The sequence below is a fragment of the Podarcis bocagei genome, assembly GCF_964188305.1.
Source record: "Podarcis bocagei genome assembly, chromosome: 13".
Lineage (NCBI taxonomy): Eukaryota > Metazoa > Chordata > Lepidosauria > Squamata > Lacertidae > Podarcis > Podarcis bocagei.
The window spans coordinates 5,487,282-5,509,170 of NC_138138.1; the positions used below are offsets into that span (position 1 = coordinate 5,487,282).

The 21,889-nt window shown below is 44.8% G+C and overlaps 1 protein-coding gene across 5 annotated transcripts in view; it reads right to left on the reverse strand.

The window, feature by feature from the left end:
- TEX10 (testis expressed 10) overlaps nucleotides 1-18,160 on the reverse strand; it is a 38,833-nt gene extending 20,673 nt beyond the window's left edge. Inside the window, exons 1-10 of one of the 5 annotated variants that reach the window (XM_081166207.1) lie at nucleotides 18,082-18,100; nucleotides 15,651-15,722; nucleotides 15,220-15,409; nucleotides 12,972-13,684; nucleotides 12,139-12,385; nucleotides 11,842-11,954; nucleotides 10,308-10,567; nucleotides 7,001-7,136; nucleotides 4,356-4,531; nucleotides 2,066-2,243 (exon numbers count right to left, since the gene is read on the reverse strand). In XM_081166207.1, coding sequence (XP_081022333.1) covers nucleotides 2,066-2,243; nucleotides 4,356-4,531; nucleotides 7,001-7,136; nucleotides 10,308-10,567; nucleotides 11,842-11,954; nucleotides 12,139-12,385; nucleotides 12,972-13,684; nucleotides 15,220-15,399 — 2,003 coding nt within the window. In that variant the 5' untranslated portion in view covers nucleotides 15,400-15,409; nucleotides 15,651-15,722; nucleotides 18,082-18,100. Of the gene's footprint in view, nucleotides 1-2,065; nucleotides 2,244-4,355; nucleotides 4,532-7,000; nucleotides 7,137-10,307; nucleotides 10,568-11,841; nucleotides 11,955-12,138; nucleotides 12,386-12,971; nucleotides 13,685-15,219; nucleotides 15,410-15,650; nucleotides 16,867-18,081 lie in introns of those variants that run through there. The other 4 variants (XM_081166209.1, XM_081166208.1, XM_081166206.1 and 1 more) reach the window with 4 other exon arrangements.
- Between the last annotated feature and the right edge of the window lie 3,729 nt (nucleotides 18,161-21,889).

Genomic DNA, 21,889 nt, shown 5'->3' on the forward strand with positions numbered 1-21,889 from the left:
GGGTTGAGTGCGTTCGAGTTGCGCTCCGCGGCAACTGGGAAGTAATGGGGCGCGTTACTTCCAGGTTTCGCCTCTTGCGCATGCGCAGACGCTCAAAATGACGTAACGCACATGCGCAGAAGCGGAGAAAAGCAACGCACGCGTGTGCAGACATGCCGTCGCTGGTTACGTTTGCTTCTAGATGCGAACAGGGCTCCGGAACGGATCCCGTCGTATCCAGATGTACCACTGTACTCTGAAAGTACAGAAGGCCACCATTCTCCTGAAGCTAAGCAGGTCCAGGTATGGTCAGTGCCCAGATGGGAGAACCACGTGTCTGGCACCTTGGATTCCATGGTGAAGAAACGAACTGACAGGACACTGACAAACTGGAACGTGTCCAGAGGAGGGCAACCAAAATGGTCAAAGGTCTGGAAACGATGCCTTATGAGGAACGGCTAAGGGAGCTGGGCATGTTTAGCCTGAAGAAGAGGAGGTTAAGGGGTGATATGATCGCCATGTTCAAATATATAAAAGGATGTCACATAGAGGAGGGAGAAAGGTTGTTTTCTGCTGCTCCAGAGAAGCGGACACGGAGCAATGGATCCAAACTACAAGAAAGAAGATTCCACCTAAACATTAGGAAGAACTTCCTGACAGTAAGAGCTGTTCGACAGTGGAATTTGCTGCCAAGGAGTGTGGTGGAGTCTCCTTCTTTGGAGGTCTTTAAGCAGAGGCTTGACAACCATATGTCAGGAGTGCTCTGATGGTGTTTCCTGCTTGGCAGGGGGTTGGACTCCATGGCCCTTGTGGTCTCTTCCAACTCTATGATTCTATGAAATGCAGGATGGAGATGTAATGAAATCACACAGAAAGCAACCGCTAAGCTCTCCCGAGGGAAAACGTTGTGGTGTCGTTTCTTTTATTTCAAATACTTATAACTCACTTTTCACCAAATGGTCTCAGGGCAGGAACAATGAAGTTAAGGTAAAAAACTGTGCATATTCCTCCAAGGTACCAACCACAGTGATTTGAGTCTATTTTAACTGTAAACATATCTGGCTCCTGAAAAGGACTTAATGTTGAAACGTGTTTGCTCTTTCATTATTAACATTCATATTTATATGTTTCAATGGGGATTTGGCCTCTATAAACCCTACAAAATTGCAGCTTAAATATTTTTATATTTTGTTAATAACATTTCATTTTGTAATGTATTATTTGTAAAAACAGATTGCTACAGTAACTCCGTTTTTTTTAGAAACAGTATTTTGTCAGAGATAAGATCGTATTTTAAGCCTTCCAGGGTAGGGAACACAAGTTTATTAAAACCACAATTAACAATATTTCAAAAGTAAAGCAGGCAACACAGAATCTATAACCAATCCAAGTAAAAAATGTTTTCAATCAGCAACTCCCCCCCTTCAAAAGTATGGGTAAAGACACGATGCCTGAATGACGGGTGCCCTTGGGACAGATTAACAACTAGCCTAAACCCACAGTAAAATCGCCAGCTTGCAAGATCTCCATGGGAGGGAGGGAACACTCCTGTCATTGTTCCTCGAGAGCTTGCAAGAAGAGGAGTAATAGCATTTAGGCACAGTCAATGCTGTCCGTCACAACAGATTGCCTTTAAGAGCGTGCCATTTTGCTGTGAGGCACATAGCAGCAGCACGACTGTCAAAGTGCCCGCTGTGTATCTTTCCTTTCGCTGGGACAGCAAGAGCGTACTCCTTATATCATTTCCTCTCCAACTTCCTTTCCCCACAATGAACCTCCATCCCTATTTTTCAACTGCATTTCAGGGTTTGAATATATCCCCCCGCTAATTCGCTTATTCCTTCCTTACGCAACTGACCCGTTTCATCTATTTTCCTGATCCTTCCCTGTCGTCTCCTCCATTTCCCATCCACAGCGGCTCCCCCCTTTCCCTCACAATGGTTTCTCCACATCCTCTTCCTTACTTCATGCGCATGGACCTTCAAAATTACATTGACAAATTATGGTTTGAGAAGATGCAATACTAAGCTTCTCCTTCAATAGTCAAATTTGCCCATGGAAAAACTAAACTGGATAGGTTGCTTACCTCATACGCACTATCCCGATAAGAGTAGTCGATAACTTTACCGACAGTTTTCCCATAATGCAGCAGCGACTGAGAGAAGAAAGCAGATTGCCTGGTAAATGTGGCAGAAAATAGACCAGCTGGACTAAATGTTGCTGTGATTCTTCTGGCAAAATAGCGACAGCACCATCTAGTGGATCTGAAAAAAAGAATCAGCAGCTAACATCATCTGAAAACCTCAAAATGGGGTGCTTTTTCAGCTGGCGGAAGTTTCCACGCTCCACTCTAAACTACTGAGCCAGTGTGGTGTGGTGGTTAAGAGCGGTAGCCTCGTAATCTGGGGAACCGGGTTCACTTCCCTGCTCCTCCACCTGCAGCTGCTGGGTGACCTTGGGCCAGTCACACTTCTTTGAAGTCTCTCAGCCCCACTCACCTCACAGAGTGTTTGTCGTGGGGGAGGAAGGGAAAGGAGAATGTGAGCCGCTTTGAGACTCCTGAAGGGGAGTGATAAAGCGGGATATCAAATCCAAACTCTTCTTCTACTGTAAAGGAGAAACTGGTTGCATTACCACAAGAGCCACATCAGGAAATCCCAGAGCAAGAGCAGGTTCAAATGTCACCTGCAGTGGGGAAAGCGGGTGGGCTGTGTAACTGCAAGGGGGCCACTCCAGAGAACCACAGCTACCGCTAGGCAATCCTACCCACTTCTTCATGGTGTGTGCCATCCCACACACAAAGAGCCAGGGCAGGTGGTACCAAGGCAGTAACAGATTCAGCATTGTCCACCCCAAAGAAGTTATCTCCTTGAGCCCAGATTCCTATCACACAAGGGCCAATCAACGTGTCAAGCTGCATAGTTCAGGGACAGAGATTCCTCTCAGAAAGCTACGGGGAAATGTGACGGCGGTTGGCACTGGGAAGCAGGTGACAGGAACTAGCAGGAAAAGGACTGAGTGGGCGGCAGCAGTCCCTCGGGGGGCCTTGATAAAAGATGAAAAGACCAGAGTCACAATGGCACCCACTGGAAACAGAACAGAATGAAAATGAACACCAATGTACAAGTCAGAAGAGCAGTTGAGAGAGAAAGGAATGGAGGGGAAGGAAGACTCTGCTTGATGCTCCCACTGCAGATTTCAAAAAGGACCCGAGAGAAGCAGGAGCCCTTCTGAGCGTGCCCATGGGGCGGGGCGTAGGGTCCCACCAGAACTCGCTCACTTAGCTCTAGGAAGTTCTGGATGTTGCCGACTCTAGGATTGCGCGCTCATCTCGCTCAAGAGGCCGGGAGCCAGCGCTTGTCCGCAGACAGCTTCCGGGTCACGTGGCCAGTGTGACTAAGCCGCAGCTGGCGAACCAGCGCAGCACACGGAAACGCCGTTTACCTTCCCGCTGGAGAGCGGTCCCTATTTATCTACTTGCACTTTGGGGTGCTTTCGAACTGCTAGGTTGGCAGGAGCTGGGACCGAGCAGCAGGAGCTCACCCCGCCGCGGGGATTCGAACCGCCGACCTTTCGATCAGCAGGTCCTAGGCACTGTGGTTTAACCCACAGCGCCACCCGCGTCCCTGCATTTTCTTCAAAGAACAGCTCAATTATGTAGGTTCATTCATCACCCAGATCCAGCCAGTATTTTCAAATGGAGAGGGGAAAGCACATTTTCTTCCTTCGCACCTATCCAATCCTTCACATGAAACAAATTTATCAAATTCTTGCTCCCTTTCCAGAATTTTTTCCATGATACGATTGGGTGATGGTTACAGGATTCCAACTGACAAGTGTGAAATCAGGAAATCTGAGGGGCATTTAACATGGTGTAACTAAAGCCACCAGAGACCTGAAGCTGGATCACAGCAAAGGCCCATGTAGTTGAGCACAACAGCACACTAAAGGCATTAAAATATGGCTGTTTTCTTTTCAATCCTTTTCCTAATGATTTCTAGCATGAAATCCACCTTTTCCACAGCTGTCACACATTGCGATAGAGCAATATTGATCTAAAAAAAGAAACTACTTTTTTCGTAAGCAGCTTTGGAAGGGCTTTGCCTGGGAAAGTACGTTGTTGTTTTTTAAAATAATGAAATATATATGTGGATAGCATTTTCTCCAGATTTCTTCTTTCCACAAAACTAATTTGGCACATGTACTTCTCACTTCCAAAGAACACTACAGCTCCTGTGATGGCTTACCATAATATGAAGGAAGCAGCCTATTATTATGAGAGGAGAAACCAAAAAATACCCGTCATTTGGGATTCCTCAGAAACCAAGAGTCTTTATTCCCTATTGCTAATTTAAGAAGTTCTGCAAATAAGGTACCGTAAATTCGAGGAGCAGCAGCTTGCAAACTTTGCAGGATTTCCTTGTTTGCCCGGGATGCAGCCGAATAAATAGTACCAATCAACTGGTCCGAAAGCTCAGCGTTTCTCAAACCAAGAAGAACAAGTTGTTGAGGTAGACCAGCCAGCCAACGAGTTAATACTTTGCTCCTGCTTCTAGTATGTGCAAGGGAGAAAAAGGCAAAGGGAAAGTAATACGTGTTAGAATATCGTTTCAGAGAATGGGAAACTTGGTTTTGAAGAGGAGGAACCCCTCCACCGCAATTCATCAGCCCATTTTCACATGGCAAATTTTGGCAGGGATTTCCTCAGTGGAAGAGTGTCAAAACTGTTTCCCAAGGTACTCACTGACAGTTACCCTCTGTGGTTTTTAATTGTACAATGTGTTTTTACTGTGGCCTAAGTTGATTTATTGCATTTATTTATTTATTTATTTGTTTATTTGTTTGTTTGTTTGTTTGTTTGTTTGTTTGTTTGTTTGTTTGTTTATTGCATGATGGCAGCCCCCACTTTTTCTCCCCCAAGTGTCCCCTGAATGATGCTGAATTGCAGGACAATTCTGTTCTATAGACATTTGGGGTGTTGGGGGGGCAGGCAGTAGTAGCTGATGGCCAGTTGCTACCATGAGGGATCCTGCCCCCTTCGAGACAACACAAATATGATATAAAAGACACAAAAAAGAAAAACCCATTGCCGATCTACTGCCACTTGCAAACAGTAAGAAGCATCTGGAAACACTGGAACCACCACCCCTCTCAAGCTAGAAGGTTCAAAAAAAGAACTTGCCCTAATTAAGTACATATGATTTACACATTTCCGTAAGTGTTCAAGGCTGATCATATCATATATAAACAAACAAAATTACAATTTAAGCCTTCAGCATACCTTTATATTTAGTATTCCCACCCAATTCCTATCCCTACTTCTGGAGTGTTCTGTTCTGCACTGCCACGCTTTTGATTCTGTTAGCTGCTGGAAATCATTTATTAACGTTACACAGGCACCCGCATTATACTATTTCGGACACCTGCATTTTTATTTTAAAAAATCAGCAAGCTTATCCGGACATATAATTTAGTTATGTATAGTCATACCTCCGTTTATGTAACCCTCTGGTTACGTAAACTTCGGGATGCGCGCATGGCAAACTGGAAGTATTTCACTGGGTTTCACCGCACGTGCATGCGCAGAAGCGGTCCTCAGGTTGCGGAAACCTCAGAATCTGACCAGATCGGGATCGGAACGGATCCCGTCCGCAACCAGAAGTACCACTGTATACCTATTTTTAAATTCCGCTGATTTCATTTGTGCATCATTGATAATTGTTTTATGTATGCCACCTTAGGGATTTTTTGATTTAAGCCATTTATATTTTTTTCTAAACAACACAATTTTCTGAAGATCATCAGAACATGTAGCTCCTGGAGAAGCAGTCTGTGTAAATAGAACAGGTAGGAGGAAGGAAAGATTTGCCTGGGGCTGGGAGAACACCCTCCAAGTTGAGTGTCAACAGAGAATGGGAGAAGAACCTTCCTGCGCGAGAGCAGAAAGGAGATGTTCTCGTCCGGAAGTGGGTGGGCCAAGCTTTCTTTGGGAGCAAGGTCAGGGCAGGGGCATTGGGCATCCATTCCCCACCTCTGCCAGGAGGATACCAAGTCCTTCTTCCTCCACAGGGCCACGCTTCCAGAGAATGGTCTCCATTGCCAGCACACAAGCTGATGGACACAGAGCGAAACTCCAGCCCCCCCCCCCAGCTACGCTGCTGCATCCCCACTCCATTCTCCCAGCATGAGTGAATAAACATGGTACACATGTTTTTTGAAAGGAAAAACAAGTGTAACCTCTTTTGTCCCAGTTTGGTGGGATTTTATTGAATACATAAAAAAAAGAAAAATTACATTTGTCTCTTCCACAAGCCTCTCAAGAAATCTGGGTTAAGCAACATCTAAATCACTGAATTTTTTTCTTGATGTAATACAGAGCCTTTATGTACAGAAATACAGGTTTTTTACTTCTGTATACGTTTTAAGTTGTGTGCACCACATGACTCTTGTGGAGTATACTCTCCACTTACTTGTTCCTATCTTATTATTATTAATAATAGTAATAATAATAAAAAAAAATAATAATAATAATAATAATAATAATAATAATAATAATAATAATAATAATAATAATAATATTTATACCCCGCCCTCCCCGGCCAGAGCTGGGCTCAGGGCAGCTAACACCAATAAAATTTCAGTAAAAGCCTAATAAGGGGGTGATTTAAAATACAGGTTAAAATGCAATTTAAAATAAAAGCCCCATTTTAAAAGTCAAAACCATAAGGGGAGGGAAACCAGCTTTATCATTTTTCTTGTGAATGTAACTTTCTTCTTCCTATTATTTATTAAATTTATATAAAGCCCTTCATCCGAGGTAAACAGGGCAGTTTACAATATAAACATCCATGACAGCCTTGGTTTGGTTTAGTTTTTATGTGTTTGTCTGATAAAGTTCTATTCTGTTATTTGGATTATATGGACAATTTTTTTATTTTAAAAAAATCAAGATAAAGCCTAGTTTAGACTTTGGGAAATTGAACTGAAAGCTGAAATGAAAAATTATAATAATAATTGTTACCTGTTCGTATGAAGGTTCAACTCTTCCTTCTGATAAACTCTGCTAAAAAAATTCAAAAGCAATGTACGAATAGGGAAAGAAAGGTTTCTTTGCTGGTAAAGAGTATACACGGCTTTCATTAGCGTCTCTGCTGCCACTAAGAGGGAAGACAAATGAAAAATGATGTTTTACCTCCTCTCCATTCTTTTGAACAAGTATTCAGCAATTTCTTGCACCAAACCACACATCTAAAATGGGTAACTATGAAACTATAGCAAAGGCCAGTGTGGCATCAGATGTAATTGTGTGGATGTTATTGTATCTTCCTGCTAAAGCGTCTTGACATCTCAATGCACAAATACACCCCACCACCGGCACATATATATGTAATTTATTAGTCATTTTCTTTTTGCCATGGCAACTCAAAGAGACTTATTAAAATTAAGTTACAACATTAAAAAGGGGAATGGGGAAATACAGTGAAACATTTGGCCAAAGATAGTTAAAAGCCAATGGGCTGGTTAAAAAAAAAAGAATGCTTTCACCTGGTGCCTGTAATGATGGCACAAAGTGAGCCTCCCTGGGGGAAGACTTCCACAAACAGGGAGTCACCACTGAAAAGGCCCCGTTCTCGTCTTGCCACTGTTAAACACCACATTTTTCTATGTGAAAACCTAGAAAAAATGAGACTACTTCCGAATGGCACGCGTTATATTCTCTTGTCTTGAAGATAAAGAAAGAGTGCCATTGCTGTCTCCCCAGCTTGGAGTATGTGAGGAGAGGGAGAGAGAGAGAGTTCATCAGAGCCCTTACATCAGGGGTCAGCAACCTGAGGCCCATGGCCGGAAGCGGCCCGCGGAGGTCGTTTGACCGGCCCACGAGCCACCCCCAAACCAAGCTGCCCACTCTTGTGCTGTGCTAAACCGGTGTAGAGCGGGGACTCGCTTCTGTGGTGCCAGAAATTGCATCTGCACATGCGCAGATGGTGGAAATCGCATCTGCACAGACACCAAAAATTGCGGACGCTCACGAGATCCGGCCCACAGAGGGATCTCCACAGGACTGATCCAGCCCAGGCAAGATAAACCTTGCCGACTCCTGCCTTAAATCAAGGACTCATCTCCTGGCACATGTGCAGGTCTCCCCATCATAAGCTTTCACTATGAAAATGTACCGTTTTTAACACCTCCATCTCTGTCTCTCTCCCTCTCTCTGTGTATGTGTGTCTGGGAAAATACCCATTTGCATTCAACCTCAAATGTGCTAGCCTTCCACCCCTTCTACATAAAAATCCTTTCATCAGTACCACCGCCACCTCGTCTGCCAGCTCCCACTCCAGGTCTGAGAAAGCTCTTCCCCACAGCAAGCATCACAAACGCCCACAATCCTTCCATGCCAGTTTGCCCTCTAAAACCCTCCTTACATGAAAAAAGAACGCACGCCTTATCCATCATATCTTACATCCAAGTTCCCTCATCTGGCACCACAAATTTACGTATCTACAGTATACAAGTATTCCTGTGCCACAATATGCGTACAAAAACATATAAAAACCTTTGAAAACAGAATTACACTGACTGGCTAGTGAAAAGGCTTCAAGCAGCTGCCAAAAAGGCCTGTTGGAATAAGAGTGTATAGTCTTCCACTTCTTGCCTGCAAATATTGGCAAACTGAAAATTTGATCATTTGCAGTTCACCTTCCTCAATACAGTGTTCTACTCTAAGCAGCTGAGTTTCTAGCTAGGGAGGGGGAGGGAAGAAGATAGTGCTGTGGCACTATGTATGTCAGCTCCTTTGCCCCTAGATTTCAAGATGGTTCAGTAATTTCTGTGGAATATGGAAGGGAAGCTCTCAGGACGCCAAATAACAGATCTGGGCTTTTAACAGCCCCAGATTATACATTTTGATTTTATTTATTGCCTTTCTATCCCACCTGTGGGTTTAAACCACAGGGCCTAGGACTTGCTGATCAGAAGGTCGGCAGTTCGAATCCCCGCGACGGGGTGAGCTCCCGTTGCTCGGTCCCTGCTCCTGCCAACTTAGCAGTTCGAAAGCTCATCAAAGTGCAGGTAGATAAATAGGTACCGCTCCAGCGGGAAGGTCAACGGCGTTTCCGTGCGCTGCTCTGGTTTGCCAGCAGTGGCTTAGTCATGCTGGCCACATGACCCAGAAGCTGTACGCCGGCTCCCTCGGCCAATAAAGCGAGATGAGCGCAGCAACCCCAGAGTCGGCCACGACTGGACCTAATGGTCAGGGGTCCCTTTACCTTTATCCCACCTTTCCTAGGCAAAGTATCATATTGCAGCCTGATGCCCTGAATTTACACACGGGGGGGGGGGGGAATCTTATTTCAATAGATGCTGAAGTATGTGAACCATGAAATAAAATCTGAATTTCTCTATATAGACTAGTGAAACATATATTAGCTACCCGGTTTACGTTGTTTAAAAGGTTACTTTACACATCACTTTTTGCACTATGGAAACATGACCATGTATTTTACACTTGCAGATTGCCTCAACTATCAAAAATGCATGCATTATTGCTTTTCATGCATGCATTTTAGAAGGGCAAAGTAGCAAACGTAGCAAATGTTGAAAAATAAGGGGGGAACAAGTTGCACTCGCCCTGGTTCTACAAGGCACCGGGGTGAAACCACCTCAGCTTCCTCAGCGGCAGTTTCAGCATGGGGCCGGGGCCGACATAGCTCATTCCTCCCTCCATGTGCCAGCGGTGGAGAGACTCAGGAGCGGTGGTTCTTTCACTTGTGATATACCACCAGGTGAAGGTGCCATTGTGCTCTGGCCCTCAAACAAGTCCTGGGTGATGTATTTGATACATCACCCTGGCCTAATTTCATTATAAGAATGTCATAGCTGTGTCAAGTCTTGCATATCTCAAACTTACAAAATTTGCCTTGTCTTCCAATTCTAAGCTTACAGTAAAATCCACTGCTGGTAACTTCCTTACTGAACATCATGAGAGGGGGGAAAAATCTAAACATTTCTAAAGTCTAGTACCTATAAGCATATTCAAATGGAGAATCTATCACTGTAAAATTATGCATGCAGCCATTTTTTTCTGCTGCTAACTCTTGCTACAAACAGTGGTTTGGCACCACAGTGAGTTCTGAAATATAAAAAGGGTGTGTGTTCTGATCATATCTTTTACAGTCAGGAGAGGAGGTGAACTGTATTAATCTAAGGCACAAAACTGCTCTAAATCACTTCTGGATTGTCTCACTGAAGGGAAGAAATGCAAATAGCCTAGAAAAATGCCACATATTGGTAAATTCATAGACAAAGACTGTACACTCAGTGGGTCTTACCTTTGTTTATTTGTATCTGTAGAAGTCTCCAAGTCACTTTGAGCAATTTATTCAATTGCTTACTGTTTAACTTACAGCCATTGTGAAGGGGGAGCTTACAACCATCGTGGAGGGTCTCTATCACAAACTTTCTAATCATATCTAGCCAATGAGAATCCATTTGCAGTGTTGAAGCACTTGCCAATGAGACCATGATTTCGCATAAGGTTAAATTCAACATGAGATGATCAATGTTTGACGACGTCATGCAATACTTGTTGCTAAATGAAAGACAGAGAAGTGTTTATGAAAACTGGCACAAAGCATTATTCAATAGTGAAGAATTCTACTGGGGCCCATAACTCTATAGATATTTCAAATAAGAAGGCATATACCGTATTTTTTGCTCTATAAGACTCACTTTTTCCCTCCTAAAAAGTAAAGGGAAATGTGTGTGCGTCTTATGGAGTGAATGCAGGCTGCGCAGCTATCCCAGAAGCCAGAACAGAAAGAGGGATCGCTGCTTTCACTGAGCAGCGATCCCTCTTGTTGTTATGGCTTCTGAGATTCAGAATATTTTTTTTCTTGTTTTACTCCTCCAAAAACTAGGTGCGTCTTATGGTCTGGTGCGTTTTATAGAGCGAAAAATGCGGTACTCCAAAGCGTTAAAAGTTTCAACAGGTTCCGCTGCAACCTGAACACAGAAGAGTAAGCTTCTGAATTTCTCCTGGTGGCAATGCCAAAAAGCAGGAGGAAACCTTGCAAACCCAAGGTTCACTGGGTACTATTCCTAGAAAACTAGAATTTAGCACATATTTGAACAAACGCCAGTATAAGAGAAAAGGGGTGGTTGCATACTAGGGCCCTGCGGGACCTGACATCTTTCCGCAGGGCCTGCAAGACAGAGTTGTTCCGCCAGGCCTTTGGTCAGGGCGCAGCCTGACTCCCTCCTCTGGCAACCTGCACAGAATTTTGCTTAATTGGTTGCCATCAATTTGATTTAATTAATTTTTATAATGAAATATTTTTAGATTGTGTGACTATTTGATTGATTATTTGATTGTTGTTAGCTGCCCTGAGCCCGGCTTCGGCTGGGGAGGGCGGGATATAAATAAATTATTTATTATTATTATTATTATTATTATTATTATTATATATCAGTCTTTCATCCACATAGGACAAGCACAAATTACTATGGAGTACACAGGTATTTCTCTCCAGTTAGTTGGCTTATGCAATACCATACATCAAAACACATAAAAAAAAGAACTCAATCAAATTTATTGTCTGAAAATATTCTCTTACGAACAAAACTGCATTATGCATTACTTATGAAGGAATTACTGTTACTCTGAGTTAACAACAAAAATTCCTTACAGTGAGGATTGGGGGGGGGGGGAGAAATGCCTGTTGATCAACCAACCGCTGAGCTTTCTCCACTGCTACTCTAGGATTTTCCTATGGTTGTGAAAATTTAAGAACTCGGATCACAACCTACTGATTATCTGAAAAGGGAACCACTCAACTCTGACTCTCCTGGTCTTAGAAGCAATACCTTTTCAAGGGCTCTTTCTTTCGGTGTTTGCTTGTTTCTTGGAAAGAGTAAGGAAAATGAGACATGAAATGGTGCTTGAAATCATTCAGGTAATTTGCTCGAAGCCACACTTCCTGTAAGAAAGGCACCACACATTAATAATTTTCTCCAAGTGCTAAGAGTTTTAAGGAAAGGTATACAAACAGAAAGATCATAAGGGGCTAATTTATGGATTTTTTTCCAAACTTGATTAGGTAAGAGGGCAAGGATGCAAATAATTTCCTGTAACATATCATTTCAGCAACTTCCGTTTCTTACCATTTCATCCAGATCTTCATTTTGCTTTACAAGCTTCCACAACAGGTATATGATACCAAGTACTTGCTCCATTAGCTGCTGAGATCCAGGTTCCAGAAGATTTCCAAGAATGGGAGCCGCAAGCTGTGCAGGCGATGCTTCAATCCAACAATTAAGCAGCAATGGAATTATAATTTGAATAAATCGTTTTAAATTCTCAGGAGATGACAGGCCGTTTTCAACACTGCCTGTCATACTTACCAAAGACCTAGAACAAAGGCCAAAACATTCTTTACAAAACTACTGCACAGAAAGAAATGTATTTACAGTTATAATTCTACACACACAGACCCAGAATAAGCCCTGTTTGACACAGTAAGACTTATTTTGAAGTAGTATACACCCGGCTGTATGAGCATGTATGAAAGCTGGTCAGGAGAACAGCCATTTATACAAAATGATGTCAATTTGGAGGAGACCATGTACAGGTTATTTACAGTTATAATTGTGCTATTCTTACATTGCTCCATGAAAGTGAGTGGTTCATGAGAAACATGTATAGGCAGTAGCCAATGAAAACCCAGCCTCCTCAATTACACACATTTGGGTGCAGAAAGGTGGGAGCCACACCCCTTGATGCATAGGCATAACTCATGGGCCACCCATATGAATGGCAGCCCAAGTCTGCAGTCTTCTCAAAAGAGGCTCTGCACAAAACCCACGTGTGTGACTGCACAGCATTACTGCAATAAGCCTCACTATATTGCCATGGTCAGCAGCAGCCAGCTCACTACATTTCACATCAGTGACAAAGCATGAACCTTCAAACATGTTGTAAGCACGCTATTTCTTACCTAAGCCGGAAGGATGAATGAATTCTGAGTTGTGGGCCACCATTTTCATACAACTGGATGTGTTGCTGGCCACTGGCATATTCCTGCCAATTAACATGCAAGGAGTTTCTTGGTACTTGTGGGTTGTCATTTGGCTCTTGTAGCCCTTCGCTGTCAGTTTCTAATTCACTGGATCCTTCCACCAGCACCTGAAGGAACTTTCGGAGCCTGACCAACACATTAAGCCTCCATTGCTGTGAAGTTACCCTACGATTAGGATTAACAGACAGCATCCAGCATATTTTCTCCTTATTTTTCAGTTGTTTTGACAGTTGTTGATGAGAAATAAGTTCTACAAAGTTATTCAGCAACACACTACTGCGATCCGTCAGGAGAGTAGGGTATTCCTCCAACAGAATGTCCAATACCTTCAAAGAATCCTCCTGAATTCCTTCACTGATATGAGTCATGGCACTAGAAAGATGTGCACTAAGTAATGGGAAAAATGGAGAGATGTGTTCAGCTCGTATTTTGGGAGCCAAGAACTTAAGGAGGCAGATTGCTGCTGCTCGTACAGCAGTATCTTTGTCTGTAAACACAGCTGCCAGCTCGCTTAGTATATTTGAAAGGTGTGCATCAATGATGAATGGATACTGGGACAGCAGATCTTTGAGTCCAAAAAGGGCACTTTGTTTAATTCCTGCACTATAGTGGTTCATTTGTGAAAGCAGATCCTAGAAGAAATACAGAGTTGGTAATTGCCTGAAAAACTATTTACATCACAAACTTATAACTATTACATTTGTGGTTGAAAGGTTTTATACACTTCCAAAGCAAGAAATAAAAGCAACCTTCACACCAGCACAGCAAAAACAAAGCATTACAACGTTAAGAAACCATCAGCCCCTTCTTTTGCACAACTGGGGGAAATAAGCTCACATATTTCAGTTAATTGTACCTATTTCTGCACAGGATTAGGCTGCATACATCAAAACAAACATTTCTCAGAGGCGGAGCTAGATGTCACCTTTGCTGTTTAATCAATGTTTAGAAATTACTGGAATTCAAGCAGGAGACATAAATCTGCATTTACGTAAATGACAGAGTGTTTATGCTTTAAAATGCAAAGCAATCAATGAAAATCCAAGGCAATCAATGCTAAGATTGAATGTAACTTTATAGGTCTTCAGTACACAATCAGAATATAAATAAAATCCAACCCAGTTGCTTGGAAATCTTATCATAGTAGAACAATTAAAAATAAAACTAATGAACATTAGTCAAACACAGAGCAGACCTACTGAAATCCATGGATGCAAGTACTGTTAAGTTCATTGGTTTCAGTGGGTCTATTTGGAGTAGGACTTGGTTCAGTAGTGGGGAACCTTTGACCTGCGGTCCTAATCAGACCTACTAGGCCTTGCCATTTGGTCTGCAAGCCCATGTTGGCCAAGCCATGCCCACTTGCCCTGCGCTGTACACCAAATAGGCATCACCTATTAGTTGATTGGCAACACCTGCAAAGTCCTGTGCAAAGCACCATGCCCTGGACTTTGAAAATCCTGACAATCAGCTGATCATCATCACTTATGAAGCCCTGTGCCTAGCGCTCTGCAACCGCTGATAATCAGCTGATTATCAACAATGGTCACAAGGGTCATTCAAATAACAAGGAGTCTTGATAGACTAGACCTGGAAGATGGACATAATACAAAATACCTGAGAATCTCAATGAATTTCAGGAGAGAGCATACTCATGGTGCTACCTTGGGCAAATCAACTCTTATGGAACTCCCCTCTTCTAAAGGCACTGAAGGCTTCACCACTGTTGGAACTTTGCCACATGATGAAGACACTTTGTGACAGGAAGCAGTATTTAAAAGCATCTATCTTGTAACAATACAACTCATGAGATGGAGATGTTGAACACCACTGATATAGCTTTGGGTTAAGGAAGCTCACCTCATGACAACAAAGACACAGTAAGAGATTATTAGCTGAGGTTGTAAGGTATTCAGCAAGGGTCCTTGTAACTCTGATTTCAGCTTAACAATAATGCTAAAATTAAAAAGATTAGGTATTTTGAAATTTATTGTCTTCTCCAACTTATCTATGTAGCTGTCCAGATTCCTAGATACGATGTTTTGGCATCTCCAGTAGTATGTTAACCCTTGACAAAAGCTCACACTATATCAAAATTCTCACAGATGCTAATGAACTCAAAAGTGCAACAATAATTGGTGGCATATAAATTCGCATTTCACTGTACCTTTATGTTAAGCTTTCTATTATTTGTTGGAAGCACTCCATCCTCTCTAAGCTGCTCGGATATATGTATGGCTCTTGTTTTGAAGTTTGTATCTGTTGCATTTTCTAGTCTAGGCTTCTTTTTTCCAACTTTTAGCTTCACCTTGTGAAAATCTTCTTGATGTTTCCTTTTCTTTGTCATTTTGAAGCCACTGTAGAAAAATATAGACAGTTGAACAAGTATGTTTAAGGGGGGAAAGTTCCTGCAACTAAACTGAGCAAACAATTACTCAGACTCAGTTTCTGAAATCAAAGTCAATTTCTGGTTTTCTTCAGGGTCCGCAACATAATCCAAAAAGAAACTGCAAAGTGTACACCCTTATGCTCTACTCCCTAATGCTAGTCACCTGAAAATCTAGGAAAGATTGCCTTCTTCATGGCACTGCAGCTTACCTGATGAAGTTTCTCTTGAGTTCAAGATGAAGTTACGATAGATCCAACTCTGAAAATTCAGAGTGTAAGGTACTGTGATGGACGGCAAAAGAAATTCTGTGCATCTCCACATACAAAGGGTTCACAACATCAATATCAACATAGCCTAGCACCTTCACATTTTAAAAAAAGAGATATTAACAGTTGAAGGCTTTTACATGCATCCCCCCACTGAAGCGAGGGTTATGTTCCAGGCCCCTGCGTGCATAACTGAAATTGCATAAAGTGCGGAGCACCCTTTAAATGCTCTCTGCAATCCATACAAAAAAAAGACTGCGTTCAAAAATATCCACAACTAGAATTGAACCTCCATCAGGAGGCTGGAGGACATGTGGGAAAGTGGCGGCTGCTACTACTGCACTACCCTGCACATCAGCTGTTAAGACAGAGAGGCTGAGCAGCTGGTCTCTTCGGGGCTTCCTCTGCCCTTACTGACACCCTCTTTGGGCTCCGGGGAAGGTCTCCCCGCAAGCCACAGGGACTTTCCAGCTCTCTCCTGCCATTTCTGGGTTTGAACTGAATTTTTTTATTATTTCCTAACGACTGCCCGTGCGATGCCTGTATTAGTGAACAGTATTGAATGCAAACTGGGAACTTTTTGGTTCAAAACCCCGGAGCCAAAATCACTCCCTCTAAGAGTTAAGCTGCAAATCTGTAATTAGGCTGCTTGTTTCAGACCACAGGAGGAAGGTCACATAAGCAAAAACTCAACCAGATAAAAACAGAATTTATCAGCATTCAGGAAGTTAAGGTGCCTGGAGAAAGGGTTTTAGACTAACCTTCAACCTGACACACCGGTTTTCCATATAAAGGAAACCTTTTTGGATAACTAGAGTGCATGGCTGTTTCAAAGATAAAATAGGGAGGCATATTCTAGCCCCAACTATCAGCCATATTTCTTAGAGCCATTGGGAGGTTACACCCCTGCATCTCAGGAACAACTCCACCATAATCAATCTAACCCCACCTTATCAACCAATGAAGCAACTGCTGCAGGAAGCTTGCCTTCCCACCTCCCTGCCAGAACATTGGGACCTAATGGCCAGTTGGCCTGGGACTGGGAAGCAGAAGGGGAACGCCACACATGGACATTGGCCCAGACGAACAGGGGCAGATGGACCAAAAGCATCACTTCTGTGCATGCAAAAACCACCAGCAAGGAAAGACCTGGCTGGCAGGAACTTATTTAGAACTCATCACTTTGTTCTGGGCATTGCAAAAACTTTTTTTTTTACCATTTTTGCCCTCACTTCCGTGTGTGTGTGTGTGTGTGTGTGAAGCTTGCAAGCCTGAGGACAGGGCCTGTCCCTTATTAAGGGAGGTGAATAAATCAGATAAAGGTACAAAGAGGCAGAAAAGAAAAGAGATAATGATTTGAAACCGGAGAGGGGTGTGGGGAGAAGTCCAGCGGCTGGGAACCTCTTAAGAGATATTGTTTTGTATTTTGGAATGAATGCAATATGTAAACAAAAACGTTCTAAGATTAGATAGATAGATATGGGACACGGGTGGCACTGTGGGTTAAACCAGAGCCTAGAACTTGCCGATCAGGTCGGCAGTTCGAATCCCAGCAACGGGGTGAGCTCCCGTTGCTCGGTCCCTGCTCCTGCCCACCTAGCAGTTCAAAAGCACGTCAAAGTGCAAGCAGATAAATAGGTACCGCTCCGGCGGGAAGGTAAACAGTGTTTCCGTGCGCTGCTCTGGTTCGCCAGAAGCGACTTTGTCATGCTGGCCACATGACCTGAGAGCTGTACGCCGGCTCCCTCGGCCAATAAAGCGAGATGAGCGCGCAACCCCAGAGTCGGCCACGACTGGACCTAATGGTCAGGGGTCCCTTTACCTTTATTTATGTGTGTGTGTGTGATGCCCCCACGTCTCAGGGCTCTCCCCTAAGCATGATTATCATCAGGATAATTGTTATTATTATTACTACTACCATTTCCATACCGTCCTTCCATCTGAGGATCTCAGGACACAGATTTACAATATAAAAGCACAAAGGTATAGTATCAAACAAACAAAACACCCCCCATAAATGGTTTAATGAGCCAAAAGTGAATTTCGGAACGACCACTATCGTCGTGAAGGGCGAAGAGCCACAGCGACCCAGGTAGGGCTGGAGAAGGGACTCCCGCCTAAAACCCGGAGAGCCGCCGCTGCTGCCAGCCAGTGCAGACAGTACGGAGGCGGAGGGAAGCATTGTCCCGACGCGGCGTGAGGCGGCTTCCTCGCGTCCCTGGCGGGCCTCCCGCTGCCAAGCGAGAAGCAGCAGCAGCAGCGCGGGGGGGGAGGGGCTGTCACGGATCGGGGTGACCAACGGAAAAGCAAGAAGCGGGGGCGGCGCCGGCGCAGTGAAAGAAAGAAAGCCCGCTTCTCCGCCCGCCCCACTTACCCACCTCCTGCACGCGCGGCCGGCAGCGACGGAAACGCGCTCGGGGAGTCCTTCCGGGTCACCAGGAGCCACGGTTTCCAGAAGCCAGCCGCCCGCCCAATCAGCAGGGCGGCTGAGTGGAGCACGTGACCCCAGCAGCTGCGTAAGTCCACCTGGAACCCTCCTCCGGAGAGGGAGGCGGAGCGCTGACTGGGGAAAGCGCGTGAGGGGAAGGGAGGCTTCGCGCCTGGCGCCGCCTTCAGGAGCGGAGGTGGAACAGCAGCCTGACAGGGACTCGAGGCATCTTGCAGATAAAAATGAGAGCCGCTAAAAGCAAATGCGTGTACAGTGGTACCTCGGGTTACAGACGCTTCAGGTTACATACGCCGCTAACCCAGAAATATTACCTCGGGTTAAGAACTTTGCTTCAGGATGAGAACAGAAATCGTGCTCCGGTGGCGCAGCAGCAGCAGGAGGCCCCATTAGCTAAAGTGGTGCTTCAGGTTAAGAACATTTTCAGGTTAAGAACCGACCTCCGGAACGAATTAAGTACTTAACCTGAGGTACCACTGTACCTGCACTGTACATATATATTTTAAGAGAAAAATAAAACATAGATAGAATTAAAACATTGTGCGCGCGCACACAGAGAGTATCATTAAAACCAGGGGTCAGCAAGGTTTATCTTGCCTGGGCCGGATCAGTCCCACTGTGGGCCGGATTGCGCACGAACATGAGCGTGCCCACGATTTTCGACATCTGCGTCTGCGCAGACATGATTTTCAGTATATGTGGATTCACAGATGCGATTTCCTGCACCACAAAAGTGAGTCTCCGCGCCAGTTTAGCGCAGTGCGAGAGCAGGCAGTTCGGTTCAGGGGTGGCTCGTGAGCCGGTCAAACAACCTCCACAGGCCGCTTCCGGCCCATGGGCCTTAGGTTGCATACCCGATTGTTGTTGTTTAGTCGTTTAGTCGTGTCCGACTCTTCGTGACCCCCTGGACCAGAGCTTGCCAGGCCCTCCTCTCTTCCACTGCCTCCCACAGTTTGGTCAAGCTCATGTTTGTAGCTTCGAGAACACTGTCCAACCATCTCATCCTCTGTGTCCCCTTCTCCTTGTGCCCTCCATCTTTCCCAACATCAGGGTCTTTTCCAGGGAGTCTTCTCTTCTCATGAGGTGGCCAAAGTCTTGGAGCCTCAGCTTCAGGATCTGTCCTTCCAGTGAGCACTCAGGGCTGATTTCCTTAAGAATAGATAGGTTTGATCTTCTTGCAGTGGAAGACAGGAGTGCCTGGCGTGCTCTGGTGCATGGGGTCACAAAGAGTCGGACACGACTAAACAACAACAACAACAGGCCTACTGACTGCTATTTTGCTTGTCTATTCCTGGCTGGTGTCTTTGGTAATCCAAGTGAGCCCAACAGCTGCAATTGTATGCACACTTACACATCACCTGTGGTGGCTGATGACATTTAGACTTGGTAGGGCTGCCATTTATAACCTTGTTTCCCCTTCAAAATGGGGCTTGTGCAGCACTTATTTAAGAACATGTGCTACAACACATGTGCAGAATGCCGTAACTGGCTCCTCATAAACAAAAATTAAGAATGAACAGCTTCCATATTAGGGGGGCCAAAGTTCCAAAAGCAGAATTTCCCAAAAGTTGTGAACTTGAACACTTGGTACAAGACAGTATGGTGTTTTGCTCTTGCAGAAAAGTTGGTGCAGACATTGAGACTGACAAGAGGAACAAAGTACAAAGACACTTGGTGGAATTTTATTTTGTTCGCAAATACCCCGGAAAACCAAAGTCCCGCTCCAAGGGTTTATACGAACTTGTGGATCACTTAATAAAAACCTGTTTTACAAATTTATACTCTAGGTGGTGGTCATTGGATGGAAATATACGCTTTCATAATGGACATATGGCGGTGTCTGGAGAAAACTGTTGGGTTTATTGGGTATGGGTTACTTTTGTTTCAAAAATATAGGCAATTATTTTGAAAATAATACAAATAGTATTATTTCCCCAGATAGCCTATGTGTCTATACAGATCTCAGGCAGCCTTTCAGGTTAACATGGAACTGAGTGGCTGGATTGCTATCATGACCACAGAGGGAAACTGCACAGCTAGGGCAAAGACCCCTAAAGACAGGGCTTTCCTGGCTATAGGAATACTTTTGGATTGACATTGGCTTTGTGGTGAAGAGAGTCAGAGAATGGAAGATTGACAGAAATGTCTTCAGCAGCCTCACTAAGGTTCAAATTTGATTTGATTCATTAATATCTAATTTTTAAATATAATTATATGCTGCAAAGTGGCTTACAGACAAAAAATTACCACTGAATGATGGGTTTGATGCTGTTATTTTGTGTAGGATGGCAGCAACTTCATCAAAGTCCATGTTTCTTATACTTCTGGAAAATTCTGCAGTTATGTCATTGTCAGATGTTGCCGATGATCCTGGAAGAGAGATACTGGGTGTAGCTGTCTGAGTCTGAGTGGGTGCTGCCGGGCTCTCTGGCTTGTCTGATGTAGGATTTGATAAATGTTCCTTAGAACACAGATGATGTTGTGTTTCAGCATCAGGAGAGGCCTATTCACTAGGTACTTCTTTAATTGTGGACACAAACTAACCAATTTTATGTGTGCTAGTACTGATGTTTGCATTCAGCTGTGATGCTTTTCACTTAAATCGTGGCTTGAACTTCAACTTTGTTCCCATATCATCACTGGAAGGTTGAACAGGAGGTTTTTCTTTTAAAAAATCTGGGAGAGAAAGACAATCTATTAACTCCATTGCTGAAGGATACAAGCTAGAAACTTGAAAATGTTCATGTTTCAAGCCAATCCTGTTTCTTAAATGTTCCAAATAGAAGCTTCCATGTAAGAAAAGACACAGTTCACATCTGCGTAGAAATGTTTCAGCAATTAAAAGCAGATGTGCTAGAACATCTCATCAATAGGAGTATAGCATCTAGATCAAGGGAAGTAATAGTGCCACTGTATTCTGCTCTGGTCAGACCTCACCTGGAGTACTGTGGCCAGTTCTGGGCACCACAGTTCAAGAAGGACACTGACAAACTGGAACGTGTCCAGAGGAGGGCAACCAAAATGGTCAAAGGCCTGGAAACGATGCCTTATGAGGAACGGCTAAGGGAGCTGGGCATGTTTAGCCTGGAGAAGAGGAGGTTAAGGGGTGATACGATAGCCATGTTCAAATACATAAAAGGATGTCACATAGAGCAGTGTTTCCCAACCGGTGTTCCGCGGCACACTAGTGTGCCGCGAGACGTTGCCTGGTGTGCCGTGGGAGGGAGGCGGGCGAGGCGGGCGGCGAGAGGCGGGGCGGCGGCGAGGAGAGGCCGCCCAGCGCGGGGCTCTCGCCGTCTGCCTGCCTGGCTGCCTGCGTGGCGCTGACGTCACGGGGCTGTAACGTGCCCCACATAGGCACACGCGGGGCGGCGAGCGAGCGAGCTCCCACATCCCATCGCTGGCTCTGCACCAGGCGGTAGAGCTCGGCGAAGTCGCCGCGCTGGAAGGCCAGCAGCGCGTGCGCCTTGGCCAGCCTCTCGCCCGCCTGCACCTCCAGGCACGGCGCCTCGGCGTCGGGTGGCAGTGAGCCCAGGAAGCGGCCCAGCCGGCCAGGGTCGCCCGCCTGCAGCAGCGCCTCGCACACGCACGAGACCTGCTCCGCCGAGAAGCGCGGCAAGCGCGGAGGATCGGGCGCGGCGGAGGCCAGCCCCGCGCTTGGAGAGGACGCAGCAGCCGTCGCCAAACCTGATCCTCCTCCTCCTGCTCCGCCGCCGTCCTCTGGCTCTCGGCCGGG